The sequence below is a fragment of the Nyctereutes procyonoides genome, unplaced genomic scaffold (assembly GCF_905146905.1).
Source record: "Nyctereutes procyonoides isolate TBG_1078 unplaced genomic scaffold, NYPRO_anot_genome, whole genome shotgun sequence".
Lineage (NCBI taxonomy): Eukaryota > Metazoa > Chordata > Mammalia > Carnivora > Canidae > Nyctereutes > Nyctereutes procyonoides.
The window spans coordinates 33,739,047-33,757,059 of NW_026575133.1; the positions used below are offsets into that span (position 1 = coordinate 33,739,047).

Below are 18,013 nucleotides of genomic sequence, written 5' to 3' on the forward strand. Positions count from 1 at the left end.
CCTAACCCTAACCCTAACCCTAACCCTAACCCTAACCCTAACCCTAACCTAACCCTAACCCTAACCCTAACCCTAACCCTAACCCTAACCCTAACCCTAACCCTAACCCTAACCCTAACCCTAACCCTAACCCTAACCCTAACCCTAACCCTAACCCTAACCCTAACCCTAACCCTAACCCTAACCCTAACCCTAACCCTAACCCTAACCCTAACCCTAACCCTAACCCTAACCCTAACCCTAACCCTAACCCTAACCCTAACCCTAACCCTAACCCTAACCCTAACCCTAACCCTAACCCTAACCCTAACCCTAACCCTAACCCTAACCCTAACCCTAACCCTAACCCTAACCCTAACCCTAACCCTAACCCTAACCCTAACCCTAACCCTAACCCTAACCCTAACCCTAACCCTAACCCTAACCCTAACCCTAACCCTAACCCTAACCCTAACCCTAACCCTAACCCTAACCCTAACCCTAACCCTAACCCTAACCCTAACCCTAACCCTAACCCTAACCCTAACCCTAACCCTAACCCTAACCCTAACCCTAACCCTAACCCTAACCCTAACCCTAACCCTAACCCTAACCCTAACCCTAACCCTAACCCTAACCCTAACCCTAACCCTAACCCTAACCCTAACCCTAACCCTAACCCTAACCCTAACCCTAACCCTAACCCTAACCCTAACCCTAACCCTAACCCTAACCCTAACCCTAACCCTAACCCTAACCCTAACCCTAACCCTAACCCTAACCCTAACCCTAACCCTAACCCTAACCCTAACCCTAACCCTAACCCTAACCCTAACCCTAACCCTAACCCTAACCCTAACCCTAACCCTAACCCTAACCCTAACCCTAACCCTAACCCTAACCCTAACCCTAACCCTAACCCTAACCCTAACCCTAACCCTAACCCTAACCCTAACCCTAACCCTAACCCTAACCCTAACCCTAACCCTAACCCTAACCCTAACCCTAACCCTAACCCTAACCCTAACCCTAACCCTAACCCTAACCCTAACCCTAACCCTAACCCTAACCCTAACCCTAACCCTAACCCTAACCCTAACCCTAACCCTAACCCTAACCCTAACCCTAACCCTAACCCTAACCCTAACCCTAACCCTAACCCTAACCCTAACCCTAACCCTAACCCTAACCCTAACCCTAACCCTAACCCTAACCCTAACCCTAACCCTAACCCTAACCCTAACCCTAACCCTAACCCTAACCCTAACCCTAACCCTAACCCTAACCCTAACCCTAACCCTAACCCTAACCCTAACCCTAACCCTAACCCTAACCCTAACCCTAACCCTAACCCTAACCCTAACCCTAACCCTAACCCTAACCCTAACCCTAACCCTAACCCTAACCCTAACCCTAACCCTAACCCTAACCCTAACCCTAACCCTAACCCTAACCCTAACCCTAACCCTAACCCTAACCCTAACCCTAACCCTAACCCTAACCCTAACCCTAACCCTAACCCTAACCCTAACCCTAACCCTAACCCTAACCCTAACCCTAACCCTAACCCTAACCCTAACCCTAACCCTAACCCTAACCCTAACCCTAACCCTAACCCTAACCCTAACCCTAACCCTAACCCTAACCCTAACCCTAACCCTAACCCTAACCCTAACCCTAACCCTAACCCTAACCCTAACCCTAACCCTAACCCTAACCCTAACCCTAACCCTAACCCTAACCCTAACCCTAACCCTAACCCTAACCCTAACCCTAACCCTAACCCTAACCCTAACCCTAACCCTAACCCTAACCCTAACCCTAACCCTAACCCTAACCCTAACCCTAACCCTAACCCTAACCCTAACCCTAACCCTAACCCTAACCCTAACCCTAACCCTAACCTAACCCTAACCCTAACCCTAACCCTAACCCTAACCCTAACCCTAACCCTAACCCTAACCCTAACCCTAACCCTAACCCTAACCCTAACCCTAACCCTAACCCTAACCCTAACCCTAACCCTAACCCTAACCCTAACCCTAACCCTAACCCTAACCCTAACCCTAACCCTAACCTAACCCTAACCCTAACCCTAACCCTAACCCTAACCCTAACCCTAACCCTAACCCTAACCCTAACCCTAACCCTAACCCTAACCCTAACCCTAACCCTAACCCTAACCCTAACCCTAACCCTAACCCTAACCCTAACCCTAACCCTAACCCTAACCCTAACCCTAACCCTAACCCTAACCCTAACCCTAACCCTAACCCTAACCCTAACCCTAACCCTAACCCTAACCCTAACCCTAACCCTAACCCTAACCCTAACCCTAACCCTAACCCTAACCCTAACCCTAACCCTAACCCTAACCCTAACCCTAACCCTAACCCTAACCCTAACCCTAACCCTAACCCTAACCCTAACCCTAACCCTAACCCTAACCCTAACCCTAACCCTAACCCTAACCCTAACCCTAACCCTAACCCTAACCCTAACCCTAACCCTAACCCTAACCCTAACCCTAACCCTAACCCTAACCCTAACCCTAACCCTAACCCTAACCCTAACCCTAACCCTAACCCTAACCCTAACCCTAACCCTAACCCTAACCCTAACCCTAACCCTAACCCTAACCCTAACCCTAACCCTAACCCTAACCCTAACCCTAACCCTAACCCTAACCCTAACCCTAACCCTAACCCTAACCCTAACCCTAACCCTAACCCTAACCCTAACCCTAACCCTAACCCTAACCCTAACCCTAACCCTAACCCTAACCCTAACCCTAACCCTAACCCTAACCCTAACCCTAACCCTAACCCTAACCCTAACCCTAACCCTAACCCTAACCCTAACCCTAACCCTAACCCTAACCCTAACCCTAACCCTAACCCTAACCCTAACCCTAACCCTAACCCTAACCCTAACCCTAACCCTAACCCTAACCCTAACCCTAACCCTAACCCTAACCCTAACCCTAACCCTAACCCTAACCCTAACCCTAACCCTAACCCTAACCCTAACCCTAACCCTAACCCTAACCCTAACCCTAACCCTAACCCTAACCCTAACCCTAACCCTAACCCTAACCCTAACCCTAACCCTAACCCTAACCCTAACCCTAACCCTAACCCTAACCCTAACCCTAACCCTAACCCTAACCCTAACCCTAACCCTAACCCTAACCCTAACCCTAACCCTAACCCTAACCCTAACCCTAACCCTAACCCTAACCCTAACCCTAACCCTAACCCTAACCCTAACCCTAACCCTAACCCTAACCCTAACCCTAACCCTAACCCTAACCCTAACCCTAACCCTAACCCTAACCCTAACCCTAACCCTAACCCTAACCCTAACCCTAACCCTAACCCTAACCCTAACCCTAACCCTAACCCTAACCCTAACCCTAACCCTAACCCTAACCCTAACCCTAACCCTAACCCTAACCCTAACCCTAACCCTAACCCTAACCCTAACCCTAACCCTAACCCTAACCCTAACCCTAACCCTAACCCTAACCCTAACCCTAACCCTAACCCTAACCCTAACCCTAACCCTAACCCTAACCCTAACCCTAACCCTAACCCTAACCCTAACCCTAACCCTAACCCTAACCCTAACCCTAACCCTAACCCTAACCCTAACCCTAACCCTAACCCTAACCCTAACCCTAACCCTAACCCTAACCCTAACCCTAACCCTAACCCTAACCCTAACCCTAACCCTAACCCTAACCCTAACCCTAACCCTAACCCTAACCCTAACCCTAACCCTAACCCTAACCCTAACCCTAACCCTAACCCTAACCCTAACCCTAACCCTAACCCTAACCCTAACCCTAACCCTAACCCTAACCCTAACCCTAACCCTAACCCTAACCCTAACCCTAACCCTAACCCTAACCCTAACCCTAACCCTAACCCTAACCCTAACCCTAACCCTAACCCTAACCCTAACCCTAACCCTAACCCTAACCCTAACCCTAACCCTAACCCTAACCCTAACCCTAACCCTAACCCTAACCCTAACCCTAACCCTAACCCTAACCCTAACCCTAACCCTAACCCTAACCCTAACCCTAACCCTAACCCTAACCCTAACCCTAACCCTAACCCTAACCCTAACCCTAACCCTAACCCTAACCCTAACCCTAACCCTAACCCTAACCCTAACCCTAACCCTAACCCTAACCCTAACCCTAACCCTAACCCTAACCCTAACCCTAACCCTAACCCTAACCCTAACCCTAACCCTAACCCTAACCCTAACCCTAACCCTAACCCTAACCCTAACCCTAACCCTAACCCTAACCCTAACCCTAACCCTAACCCTAACCCTAACCCTAACCCTAACCCTAACCCTAACCCTAACCCTAACCCTAACCCTAACCCTAACCCTAACCCTAACCCTAACCCTAACCCTAACCCTAACCCTAACCCTAACCCTAACCCTAACCCTAACCCTAACCCTAACCCTAACCCTAACCCTAACCCTAACCCTAACCCTAACCCTAACCCTAACCCTAACCCTAACCCTAACCCTAACCCTAACCCTAACCCTAACCCTAACCCTAACCCTAACCCTAACCCTAACCCTAACCCTAACCTAACCCTAACCCTAACCCTAACCCTAACCCTAACCCTAACCCTAACCCTAACCCTAACCCTAACCCTAACCCTAACCCTAACCCTAACCCTAACCCTAACCCTAACCCTAACCCTAACCCTAACCCTAACCCTAACCCTAACCCTAACCCTAACCCTAACCCTAACCCTAACCCTAACCCTAACCCTAACCCTAACCCTAACCCTAACCCTAACCCTAACCCTAACCCTAACCCTAACCCTAACCCTAACCCTAACCCTACCCTAACCCTAACCCTAACCCTAACCCTAACCCTAACCCTAACCCTAACCCTAACCCTAACCCTAACCCTAACCCTAACCCTAACCCTAACCCTAACCCTAACCCTAACCCTAACCCTAACCCTAACCCTAACCCTAACCCTAACCCTAACCCTAACCCTAACCCTAACCCTAACCCTAACCCTAACCCTAACCCTAACCCTAACCCTAACCCTAACCCTAACCCTAACCCTAACCCTAACCCTAACCCTAACCCTAACCCTAACCCTAACCCTAACCCTAACCCTAACCCTAACCCTAACCCTAACCCTAACCCTAACCCTAACCCTAACCCTAACCCTAACCCTAACCTAACCCTAACCCTAACCCTAACCCTAACCCTAACCCTAACCCTAACCCTAACCCTAACCCTAACCCTAACCCTAACCCTAACCCTAACCCTAACCCTAACCCTAACCCTAACCCTAACCCTAACCCTAACCCTAACCCTAACCCTAACCCTAACCCTAACCCTAACCCTAACCCTAACCCTAACCCTAACCCTAACCCTAACCCTAACCCTAACCCTAACCCTAACCCTAACCCTAACCCTAACCCTAACCCTAACCCTAACCCTAACCCTAACCCTAACCCTAACCCTAACCCTAACCCTAACCCTAACCCTAACCCCTAACCCTAACCCTAACCCTAACCCTAACCCTAACCCTAACCCTAACCCTAACCCTAACCCTAACCCTAACCCTAACCCTAACCCTAACCCTAACCCTAACCCTAACCCTAACCCTAACCCTAACCCTAACCCTAACCCTAACCCTAACCCTAACCCTAACCCTAACCCTAACCCCAACCCTAACCCTAACCCTAACCCTAACCCTAACCCTAACCCTAACCCTAACCCTAACCCTAACCCTAACCCTAACCCTAACCCTAACCCTAACCCTAACCCTAACCCTAACCCTAACCCTAACCCTAACCCTAACCCTAACCCTAACCCTAACCCTAACCCTAACCCTAACCCTAACCCTAACCCCTAACCCTAACCCTAACCCTAACCCTAACCCTAACCCTAACCCTAACCCTAACCCCTAACCCTAACCCCCCTACCAGGGAAAACGGCCTAGTGACGTTGGGAGCCGAGCAAGCTCCTCGCAGGGCGTTTGCAGAGCTGACCGCCCACACCTGACGCAGAGCTCGGCCGCCCAGCCACCGAGAGAGCAAGCGGCCCTCATGACACCACCCGTGAACATGCCTTTCCCCGGGCCGTCCGACGTCACAAGTGACTCGGGAGAGTCCAGTGATGAACAGGCTGCAGAATGTGACCCTCGTCACCCTGAAATAGCTCAGAACCGGGCACCCCTCCACTCCAGGCCCCAGCCTTCCCCTCCCTCGGCCGCAGACCATCCCGTGGTCGACACGGATCCCAACTGTGCTGATGGGCCCTCTCACCAAGGACTGACCTCCCTCCTCCTCCCTCCTTCTCCCCCCTCAGCAGGGCCTGACCTCCCCCTACCCGTTCCCCCCTCCCCTCATCAGTGGCTGACCTCCCCTCCTCACCCCTTCCCACTCACCAGGACCTGACCTCCCCTCCTCACCCCTTCCCCCTCATCTGGGACTGACCTCCTCCCTCACTCCTTCCTCAACAGGGGCTCCCCTCCCCGCTCTCCCCCTCACGGGCAGCACCCCTACCTGAGGCTGGGCCCTCCTCACTGGGAGCCCCTCGCTTCTAGGAACGCAGGGCCATCCCAAACCTTCCCTGTGCCGCTGATCCTCAAAACAGGCTGCTGGTTTCATCAGCCCAGCCCAGGGTCTCCCAGCCTTCCCCAGGCAGGAATCTGTCGCAGGTTCAGGTTCCAGGGATGAGTGGCCGCAGGCCCACTAGGAGTGTCTGTCTCTGATGCTAAGATGTCAGATTTGGCCTGTGGGACTGTTTCAAACTGGCTTCTGGTCTTTGGACGGAGTTTTGTGACCCTTGAAAGCTCCTTGCTTCCAGGCTTCTCGTCCACCTTCACTGTCCGGGAACGTAAAACACACAAATGGCGCGGTGACCAGTCATGAGCGATAACAGCAGCTGCCACGGCAGGGGTGCCCTTGTGCGTGGAGGGAAGAAGGGGCACACCCGCCCTGCCTGCTTCCAGCTGTGCACAGACGGGTAGGGTGTGGGGGACCCGGTGCTCTGCCTCTGGTCCCACGGGGAGGTCACCCGGCCTTCACCATCGTCTGAGCGCACTGAGCTAAGCTCCTGGGTTCAGGACGGGTTCTCACACGGAAGTTAAGTCCCAACAGGGAAGGTCTTTAAACTGAAATGCAGGGTCAGGAGGGGGCTGCCTAGCTGACCCTCACCGCCACCACGGTTGGGCCCTCGCTCTGGTTCCCACACCTGCGGGGCTGACGGCAGGTCCCTCTGCAGGGATGGCTGAGCAGGCCCCTGGGCTTCTCTGCAGGGGGTCCTTTCCACTTCTCACTGGGGGCGTCCTCTCTGTGAGTATCTCTGTCCCCACACCAGCCACAGTCCTACCGTCCCTATGCTCCTTCCCCCACCCCTACTCTGCTGCCCACCAGCCTAGGGGACCAGTGCCAGGGTGGCCTTGCCTTGCAATAGAAACGCCCACCAGGGAGGGTCCTCGTGACCAGCAGGCAGTGGAGTCCCGGGGCCAGACGGGAGCCGCATCGGAGCTCTGTGCCCAGTGGGAGTCTGCCAGAGACCCTTGCCCCTCCCCACTGAGCACGCTCTCTAGAATAAATAAATCTCTTAAAAAAGAAGAAAGTAAAAAAAAAAAAATCCATGATGACACAGCAAGGTTAAATGTTTGAAGGATCGACAAGGGACACGTGCACAGCCCAGCATGAGAGCCGATGTGGGTACCTCGGGGCCCAGCGGCACTACCAGGGCAGGAGGGGAGTCGCACCTGACACGAGGCCTGTCCCACAGCCACGGCGCAGCCGCCATCCAGCCTCTGCCCCCACCAGATGGGGCTGCAGGAGGCGTGCCTCCCCCCCAGACCTTCCGGGGCTCAGGCAAGGCCCCCATGAGGGACCGGCCACCTTCCTGGGGTCGGTCATGGACTAGGGCCCGTGTCAGCACTACATGGCCACGCATCCCTGCCTGTGACACCCACAGAGCCATGGCTCGTCACTGGGCGGGTCCTGGTGGTGCCCGGCTCTAGCCGCCTGCCCTGCAGCCTCTCCCACATGCAGCCTCTCGGGGCCGTCCCCCAGGCCTCGGGTGGGGCAGCAGCCTGCTGGGCTCCCCAGTGGACCCTGCTGTCTGGCCGGGCTCCAGGCAGCCCCTCCTTGCGGGGGGGAAGCCAACTCTGGGGATCCTGGCCGAGGGCAGCACCCACTCCCCCTGCAAGCCCAGGAGGGGAATGGGCCCGACTCACTGGGGCCGCGTCACAAGGGCTGCCCCCACCGCTGCTACCCCGGCGTCCCGCAGCCCTGGCCAACAGTCTCAGCATCCCCAGTGGGCTCCTGGAGGGCGGTGGGGGGTAGCCACCCCAGAAGACGCGGAGCAGGGAACGTGCAGCCACCGAGCTCCACAGACAGTGGCCGCTCTGATCCCTTCCAGCCCCTCTGCTTGCCTCCGTCTCTGCAGCAAGCAGCATCCCTCCCCGCTGTTCTTGGCTTCAAGAAAAGCGCATCAGCACGTCCTCAAACCTCCCCTGGGTCCCCGGGAAACGCAACAATCCCACTCAGGCTCAAGCAGCAGCCGGTCACAGGTCACAGCAGCGCTGGCACAGGACGGGCTCCACTGCTCGCCAACCGTGTTACGTAAAGAATTATTCTGACTTTTAAAGACAAGACCCCCCGAAATCCCATTTTGTCATGGTCTGAGGATGATGATCCTGCAGGACAGCGTGGAGCAAAAGCGTGAGGGAAGTAAACAGCAGGGCCTGGTGCCACCTGGCCACAGAGGGCGGTGCCCCCGCCGCCTCTGGGAGTTCCCATTTCTGACATCACTCTCCTGATGAGGCACAGAGGCCGCCTGCTGCCTGGACGCCCGCCGCCCTCACCAGGGACCACTAAGATCTGCCCGGGCGCCAACCCCCGTCACCCAGCCCTGGCGGGATTACAGTGGCAGAGTTTTAGAATTTTCTGGAAAGCCGATGAGAGCAGCTGTACTACATGATAGATGTGCTTTCTAATCAAAGGCCACAAATTGTCTCCGACCTTTCAGCTCAGAGAAAAGATGATGGAAAAGCATTTCAGGAGGGACGGCTCAAAGCCAGGAGCTCTGCTGGTACAGTTGGCCGAGTGGGAGCCCGGCCGCCCGCCAACGGCCTCAGGAGGGCTCCGGGTCCCTGCAGGTGCCAGCCATGTGCCAGGCAGGTGCCGTGATGATGGAGCATGGCCGCCCTCCGGAGGAGGCTCGGGGAGGCTCCACACCCGGCCCGTATCTCGTGTCGGTGCAGGCCTTGGACTGTTCCGAGTCCCGGCTGGTGGGGGCCGGTCTGCTGGAGCCCTTCCCCCTGCCCCGCAGGTGGTGTCCTTGGAGGCCTCCCTCCACCCGCAGGGCCCTGCTCGTCCCCACACCAGCCTGAAGCTCCTGCCACCCGGCCCACTCCCTGGGGCCAGGAAGTGTGATTCATTCCTTCAAAAACCAGGAACTTGTTCACCTTTTGAGGCCCCCAGCGTTGGCGGAACGACCGTAGCTGCAGCATTAAGACGTGTCTGCCTCTGGTTCTCTTGGAGATGTTTAGACATTCCATGTCTCCGTCATCGACTGCGCTCCCAAACACAGTCATGGCTGCATCAGAGCGAGTTAGGCCCAACCTGGTCGTTCAGGCTGTACAAGAGACACGTGTGGAATTGGGTACAGGCTCAGGTGCAGGCTCAGGTGCAGGCTCAGATGTGGGCTCAGGTGTGGGCTCAGGCATGTGAGTTCAGGAGTGGGCTCAGGTGTGGGCTCAGGTGTACGAGCTCAGGTGCAGGCTCAGGTGTGGGCTACACGACCCAGGCTTGCCATTGGCATTTTAACTGGTGTCTGTGAGCCTGAAGTGTCCCATGACTACGAAGGTAAGCATGGTGCTCAAAACACCTGAAATGTTTGTGTGAGTCTCTGCCACAGAGCAGACTGGGGACCCCGGGACCAAGAGTCCGCGCTTAACTCCCTCAGCTGCCCAGGTGCCCCTGATGAAACTTAATCCTCAATGAAGTAACTATTAATGATTTAATTAACTTTAGCTACTCATAAACACTAATGTTAATGATGGTGACGATGGATGGGGTTTGTTGGGTTTTAACAAAACCATCTGATTAAACAGAAACAGTTAAAACAGCTGCAACCCGTTCCCCCATCACAGGGCTGCACACCGCCAGCTGCCACACGGGGGCGCCCCAGGACAGCAGCTGGAGCAGGGGCGGGCTGGAGGAGAGGCCCAGGTCTCCAAGAGGGCGCAAGGGGGCGCGAGGGGACCAGGGTCTGCAGCAGGGGGCAGGGGCATTAGGCGGGGGCCCAGGAGCCAGAGGAGGGGGCGGGTATGGAGAGGGCCCATGGGACCCCACGACCCCGGTGCCCTTACTCCCGGTCGGCGGGCAGGGACCCCTCAATCAGGACAGACGCAGGCTGCAGACCCTCTCCCTGGGCAGGCCCTAGTGGGCAGCGTCCCTGAGCTGACGGAGGTGCCCGGACGGGTCCCCGGGGAGGGATGGGCGCCTGTAAGCATCCCGGCCCACAGCTGGCCCCACAGGACCGGGTCAGCTGCCCTGGGACCCCCGCAACTGCAGCGTCCCTGGAGAGTCAGGCTGCCGTACCACCCACTGCCCTTCCCCCAGGGAAGCCCCAGAGCCTCAGGGCCCCCTGTGCGGGCGTGCTCCTGGTCAGACCCACCCCCGGCCAGCCACCTGGTGACGGCTTCACACCCAGTGTACACAGGACACCCCGGGGGGACAGTGCTCCCTGCCCCAGGACAGAGGGCTCTCACCGGTGTAGACAGGACCCGGAGGGTGGGCAGCGGGTCCCAGCCGTGTAGACGGGGTCCTGCAGAGTCCAGCTTCAGGTCCCTCCTGGTGTTAGGAGAGCTCCTGTCCACACGGGCTGGGCCCCCAGTGCCGGGGGAGCCTTCTGGCTTCTGCTGGGCTTCTGTGAGCAAGTGAGGAGGAGGGGGAGGGGGAGGGGCAGGGACAGGAGGTCCCAGTGCAATATCCTCACCTGTGCCCCCTGACCCAGCCGGGTGCCGGCCTCACCTGCGCCCCCTGACCCAGCTGGTGGTGCTGTTGCAGGAGCAGGCCGCCCGTGCCTCTGCCAACAGGAGGACCCAGGTCAGGCCTGAGGGCAGTGGAGAGCCCTGGACAGGTTCCCAGACCTCACCCCTCCCCCAGGCCAGGCTTCCCCAGACCTGAGCCCTCCAGGCAAATCCCCGCCTCCCCGGGGCCCTGCCCAGAAGAAGAGGGCGTGGGGGCCCGCTGCCACCCCACCCTGCTGGAACCACGCAGCCCCACACCCCCGCCCCTTAGAAGTGGGCCCCCCGATCTTACCAGACGGAGAGCCAGAGTGAGACCAGCAGGCAGGAGGGTTCTGACGCGCATGGACGGCAGGTCTCAAACCACATCCCTGCTGCAGACGTCCAGGCCCCGGGGGCCAGAGACCCATCTGCAGGTGCTCGGCCCCCCTCGGGTGGGTGTGCCCTCTCGGGTGGGTGTGCCCTCGAGTGAACCTGCCACCCGCTCCAGGAAAGCCCCGGGGGTCCACACGGGAATGTGGCTGGTGCCCTCCAGGCAGCGGGTGCTGAGAAGCCAGAGTGGCCGGGGCATCCTGTCGGTCACACCAGGCCCGGAACCCAGCGGCCCCCAGGGGAAGACGTGTGTGTGACCCGCCCCACAGGGACCGATGGGGACAGTGACCCGCCCTCCACTCCCTCCCACCTCTGAACCTTCTCTGGGGTGCTGGCGTCCACACAGCCCAAACACACTGTGATTTGTTTTCCTTTGAACTTTTATTTTATTGGATTTTAACACTCATACAGACTGGCACCGGGCACACGGGCAGGCAGCTTGGCGGATAATCACGGAGTGAACATCCAAGACGCCACAACTCACACCAAGAGACAACACACACAGAAGCAGGAGATGGAGGGGAAGGCTGAGGCCCACCCTCGGGTGGGCAGGGGTGCCGGGGGTCCCAGGGTGCGGGCAGGGGTGGGGGGTCCACTCTCTGCAGCCTGGGCAGCCCTGCTGGAGGGGTGCAGCAGGGACCCGCAGGGGGCGTCAGGCTTCGCGCGGGCTGTCAGGGGCTGAACTTGTACAGGTACATGATCCAGAGGATGCACACGGTCATGGACACCCAGATCCACACCTCCTCATAGGGGTCGAAGCGTGGCGCGCAGCAGCCGTCGTCACAGCACAAGTCCTCCTCCCAGCTGGGCTGGGAGCCAGACCTGCTGAGCCGGGCCCTCGGTGTCCTCCTCTTCTTGTAGCCGTGGGGGGCCAGGCCGCTGCTCTGGCGGCCGCTGGCAACCGAGCCTGAGCCCTTGCATCTGATGATGTCGAAGACCGAGAAGGGGATGGTGACGGAGCCCTCGCTGATGGTGACGGGCCTACGGGTGCGGGTCCCCGGAAGGGGTTGGCCGCCAGCCGCAGCAGGGCCATTGCTGCCACCCTCTTTCTCTAGGTCTTGGGTGCTTTTGTCTTCACCAGTGAAGATGAAGGGGAAGGTGACGGAGCCGTTGATGTCGGGGAAGTCCTTGTCTCGGATCATGTCGGCCAGAGACGAGGGGAAGGTGACAGAGCCCTCTCCGTCATCCGTGAGCCCGATGATATAGGACACAGGCTGCGGGTTGCTGTCGGCGCTCTCAGGGCCGGTGTCCTCATCACTGTCGGAAGGGCTGGTGATGGAGCCTTGGCCCTTGAAGATGAAGCCCTTGAGCTGGAAGGGCTTGATGCTGCTGATGAGCAGCCCTCTGCCGTGGAAGATGGGGCACCGGATATTTACCAGGAGGCCTCTGGCCTTGGACGCGGCTGAGGAACTGGCCGGCAAAGACATGCAGCCCTTGGCGATGACCAGCGACTCACAGGGGTCCGCTGCGAGACGGGAGCCCTGCCCTGGAGTCACCCGGCCCTTGTCCCTTCCCACATGCACAAGGGAGAAGGGGACGGTGACGATCTCATCATCTTGCCTGAAGAAGTTGCTGCTCTCAGAAATCGGGTTCCTGATGAAGTCGGACACGGAGAGGGGGATGGTGATGGAGTTGGGGGTGTAGCCCCGGGAGCGGTCGACCACGGGCCCGCTGCCCAAGGTGAGCAGCTGCTTGCCGGCCTCCAAGGCATCGGCGCTGCCGCCCCCATACAAGGTGTACCGGCCCTTAATGGTAGTGGGGCTCTTGACCTCGGGCCCCCAGGCCGGGTCTGGGGGCTTCTGGAAGAAGCAGACCCCCAGGTCGCAGGCCTCGCAGCGCTCGCCGAAGCAGATCTCAGGGCACTGGTCTGCGCTGAGGCTCTCCCCGTAGCACTTCTGCAGGATGAACAGGACCAGCTTGTTGAGGAAGAGCCGGATATTCAGGAGGCTCACCTGGCAGTCGGCCCGGATGCCCGGCGGGCACAGGCGGCACCGCTGGCCCCAGATGCGCATCTTCACCAGCCCCAGCCGGCTGTCCTCGTCCAGGCACATGTGGAAGAGGATGTGCACGTGCGCCGAGGACCAGCCCCACTGGCAGCGGCCACATTGCAGCCTGCGGGCAAGAAGGGCGGCAGTGAGCAGAGGGCGGCGGCGGCCCCTGCTCAGCCGGCCCCTCAGGGGCTCCGAACCCTGACACCCCTGCCCGCCGCACATCATCTGAAAGGCTGAAAAGCAAATTCCTTTTTGTCCGATTGGCACCCAAACCCCACACGAGGGCCCAGCCAGGCCTGAGACCTGGGGGGGTGTGTCGCTGCACCTGCTGCTTGTCAGCTCTGTGACGCAGGCTTCACTGCCCTGCGGACACGTCACCAAGACTCAAAGGCAGCGAGGGGGGGGGGAGCGGGGCGGGTGCAGGGTCCACATGGCTAAGCTGTGCGGACTCACGGGGGGAGGTCCCATGAGGAAGAGCCCCATCCCCAGGGAGAGAAACTGACGTAAAGGGGGCAGGGGGCTCTCGGGAGAGCCGGGGCGGGCTGGGGCCGGTGAGCTCCTTTGACGGGGTGGCCCCAGCTGCAAATGTGGGAGGGGGAGAGCTGCTCACCCCAGGCCGTGTGCCCCAGGGCCGGGCAGGTGGGCCCATCTCCAAGTCCCCAAGGTCAGGGCCCGGTGACCACACTCCGGGCGTCCCCCAGTGGCGCCCTCCCATGGAGCTTTCTGCGGTGGTGAGGGTGGCAACGTTGGGCAGGCCCCGCCTCTGCGGCAGCCACAGGTGCTCGGGAGCTGACATGTCAACGGCATTTCGATGTGATCAGGCTCGTGGAGGCCCCATGGCTGCGGTGCCTTGTGCCCCCCTCCACCGTGTCCAGCTGAGACAGCGGAGAGCCCTGCCCCGGCCACTGAAGGCTCCTCACGGTGGGAGCCATCCCGTGATTTGGGACGCTTCCACACACACCCCGGGCTGCTCACTCACCCACCCCCCGCCACGGGGAGCTGAGGGGCCCATGTCACAGGGTGGCTGCCCAAGAGTCCCCGCGCTGACCTGCCAGTGGGCCGCCTCCCCCACTGACCCCCTCCCAGCTGGCCCCCCGAGGGTGGGGGACGCCTGGTGGGGTGGGGCGCCCGTGGGCCTGGCCCGTCCCCACCACTGTCATCATGACAATGGGAGCGGGGCCCCTGCTGACCCCCACCCAGGTCGTACAGAGCCTCCCCACCCCGGGCCTGTGCCCCTTGGGCCCCTCTGCAGGGAGGGGTGTGAGCCCAGCGGCCGTCCCTCCCCTGCTCTGGCCGGCAGTGCTACCATGGAAACCAGGAGATGCTGCAGTGAGCGAACAGGCCCTTCACTTCACGTGTGGGTGGCGTCGTCACCCCCCAGCCTCTGCTCCCCCCTGCAGGACCCCGACTGCGGTGGCCAGCACCGGGGGACTGCACAGAGGTTGTCCCGGGGCCCCCACCTCCCGGAGTGGAGGGAACACCCAGCCCGGCTCCCTGCTGGGGTAGATGGTGGGGGGAACCCCTCCTCCTGGCCCACAGGTCCCGACCGCACAGCCCGGCCTGGGGACCAAGCAGCTCAGCCGTCCCCCAGCCCCCCCAGGAGCCCCCCACCCCAGCGCACCTGGAGAGCCCCCTCAGCCGATACTGAAAACCGCCACTCTCCATGACCCCGGAGGCCAGGTTCTCCTCAGGGACCAGCTCCCAGGTGTCCTGGGGCTTCCTCTTGGCCATGAGCTGGGCCAGGGTGCTGGCCCACGCGTCCACCCCGTCCATGCTGGCACTTGGCTCCGCACTGCGGTCTGACAGCTGCGCCGGCTCCGCTCCGAGGGAGCCCTGGGATCCCACATCCTGCATCCTCCCCAGCCAATCGCTGCCTTGACAACCGCCCAGTCTCCATGGCAACCGGGTTCGTCCCCCAGAAATGAGAACCGGGCCTTGTTCCCCGTCCCCTTGAATATTTCTTATTACGCAGGCGATATATTTTCATTTTAGAAAAAACCAGAAACAAACAGATAAACACAAAGGAGAAACTGATACAGAATAAAGTCCTACACGATCCTCCCGGTGGCGCTGCGACTGCGCGTCTCCCCAGACACGCGTGTGTGAATTTTCCTGGTTTTCACAAACAGGAAATCACAGTGAGCGTGTTTTTGGACAGCCCGGCCTCACTGGCCCACACGTCTCAGGCGGCGTTGCGCACTAGTCAGTGCGTGAGCGCGGCATCTTGCGGCCCAGCCTGCGGCCCTGCCTGCACCCCACGCACCCCGCGCTCCTTCTTTGCCGTCAGGGATGACACCAGGAGCGACGTTATTGAACACGAATTGTTGCAGATTTTCCCACAGTGGTTTTTTTTCTCCCAAACCGTATGTTGGCTGGAGACGCCAGACATGTGCGTGGACGTGGCTAAAGTGCGAGGCGCAGCCTCACGGGTGCAGTTAGGACCTGGCCCAGCCGCTGGGGAAGGGCCTCCCGGGCTGTGCGCCCTGCCTCGAGGCGCCCCCACCACGGGAGGTGCCTCTCCCTGCTGCTGCCTTGGGCTTCGTGTCAAGGACCCTACGCGGTGTGGTCCCTGGAAGTATCCCTGCAGCAGCCGCCCCCTGCATGCCCACGCCACTCTGTCCCCCACGTGGGGGGTCCCTGTGCCCCCCATGCCGTCCTCAGGTTCAGGTCTCGGTGCGCCACCCCCCCCACACTGCGACTGCCAGCCTCCCCCGCCCCACCCCTGCCTCATGAGAGCCCCTCCCTCGCCCTCCCTCCTCACCCCTCTGGGGGTCCGGGCACCCTGCTCCACCCCTGCTGCAGGAAGTGAGCCAGGGAGCCCAGGGCCCTGCCCAGCACTGCCTTGCCCTGGCGCCCCAGCCCCCCAGCCTACCCCCTGAGCCGCCACGACCCCTCTGTCCTGCCCCGGGAACACGCTCCTCACTCCTCCATGGCGGCAGATTCTCTGCCCGTGTCTGTCCAGCCTGCTGATGGGCTGATGTTTCTTTCCTGTTTTGCGTTTCTAAGACACCTGTCTGCCTCGAAGCAAGGAGTGATCGTGGGATAGGGGAGGAAATTGTGGGGCTGAGCTCCTGGGAAGTCTCCTTCCTGTGGGGCCAGCGAGCTGGGGAGGACCACGGCCCCCGCGCTGTCCTCTGCGTCTGGGCATTGATGCAGATGTGACGACTGGCACTCCCACAGCCCCCTTACACCACAAGGCGAACCTGCAGATGGAAGCCATGTGCGCAGGGAGAAGGCAAGCCTGGACCCTGGATGACTCGGAGTCACTGTACCACCTCAGACACCTACCTCTGGATGTATTGTTCCCGAGAGAAGCGAGCCTCCAGCAGCCACTGTTACAAAAGGCCCTGTGCTCTGGTTCATCGGCCATTCTGACCGCCATGCTGGGGCTGTGCCCGCAGCCCCGGGTCGTGCCGGTTGGTCTGGGGCCACAGCGTGGAGGCGGGCATGCGTGTGGTCCTGTTCACGTGCCTGCACAGGGCTCCAAGGGGATGCCCTGGCCTGCTGTGCGGAGCGCCCACCGAGCCCTTCCCCTCCATGTGGCCTCCCTGGGCCCAGCACCCTGACGCCCTCCGCACACTTTTGGGTGTGGGAGCCGTGCTCTGCCCGGGGCTGTGCCACAGCCCATCCACCTGCTCTACTGGGCAGCCCCCTGTGTTCAGAGACCCCAGCCTGCCTCTGAATTCAGGGAAGAGTCTTGGTATGTGACTGGCCTCCACCACCCAAAAATGATCTTTATGGTTAAGAAACTTGCTCACAGGGACACCCGGGTGGCTCAGGGGTCTAGCATCTGCCTTTGGCTCAGGTCATGATCCCGGAGTCCCGGGATCGAGTCCCACGTCAGGCTCCCTCCCTCTGCCTGTGTCTCTGCCTCTCTCTGTGTGTCTCTCATGAATAAATAAATAAAATCCTTTAAAAAAAGAAAGACAGAAACTTGCTCACAGCTCTCCCAGAAGACTGCCCGAGGAGCCCAGGGGCAGACCCCAGCCCCCCCCACCTCCTTTGTGTGCCTGCCCGTCTGCCCCCAACCGGCACCTCAAACTCTTTGCCAACAAGCCACTGGGCCATACGCATGCCCCTTCTTTACCAGAGGGCGACTGATGAGGCCGAGCCTGCGCGGCGCTTCCCGAGTCCTGGGTCTCCTGGACCCTGAAGCTGGTGGGCTGTATGTGGTCCACCTGCCCGGACGGGCGCCCTCTGAGGACAGACTCAGGGAATGAGTGTTGCTAGCGCCCTGTCAGCCCCACTCCGCCCTCCGCCCAGCTCTCTGTGACCAGCTCCGAGGCACAGATGACCGCAGGCTGGCACGGATGGACAGGCTGTCAGGCGCAGCCAGGTCCTGTTTCAATGCTACTGCCCCCACTGATGAAGGCGGTGCTCCCCTGTCCCCCGGGGACTCTCCTTTAGGTTGCCTGCCTGCCACTCAGGCTCTTGAGTTCAGCTTTTGGACCCGGTGGCTGGAAGGCAGGGGTCACAGCCCCCTCCACCGGGTGGCCTCCAGGGTGAGCATCTGGAAGCAGCCTCCCTGGCAGCCCAGATGCACCGCGAGGACAATCTCCTGTCCCCCTCTTGGCCTAGGGATGGCCTGCGGAGGTTCCCCCAAAGCCACTCCATGCGA

At 59.5% G+C, this 18,013-nt stretch overlaps 1 protein-coding gene across 1 annotated transcript; it reads right to left on the reverse strand.

Annotated features, from left to right (window-relative positions):
• Nucleotides 1-11,778: 11,778 nt before the first annotated feature.
• Nucleotides 11,779-15,179, reverse strand: RTP5 (receptor transporter protein 5 (putative)). The gene is made up of 2 exons (XM_055300019.1): nucleotides 15,017-15,179; nucleotides 11,779-13,516 (listed from the first exon to the last, which is right to left on the reverse strand). Exons 1-2 carry the CDS (start codon nucleotides 15,166-15,168, stop codon nucleotides 12,076-12,078), a joined length of 1,593 nt encoding a protein of 530 aa, XP_055155994.1. The 5' UTR covers nucleotides 15,169-15,179; the 3' UTR covers nucleotides 11,779-12,075.
• Nucleotides 15,180-18,013: the final 2,834 nt, after the last annotated feature.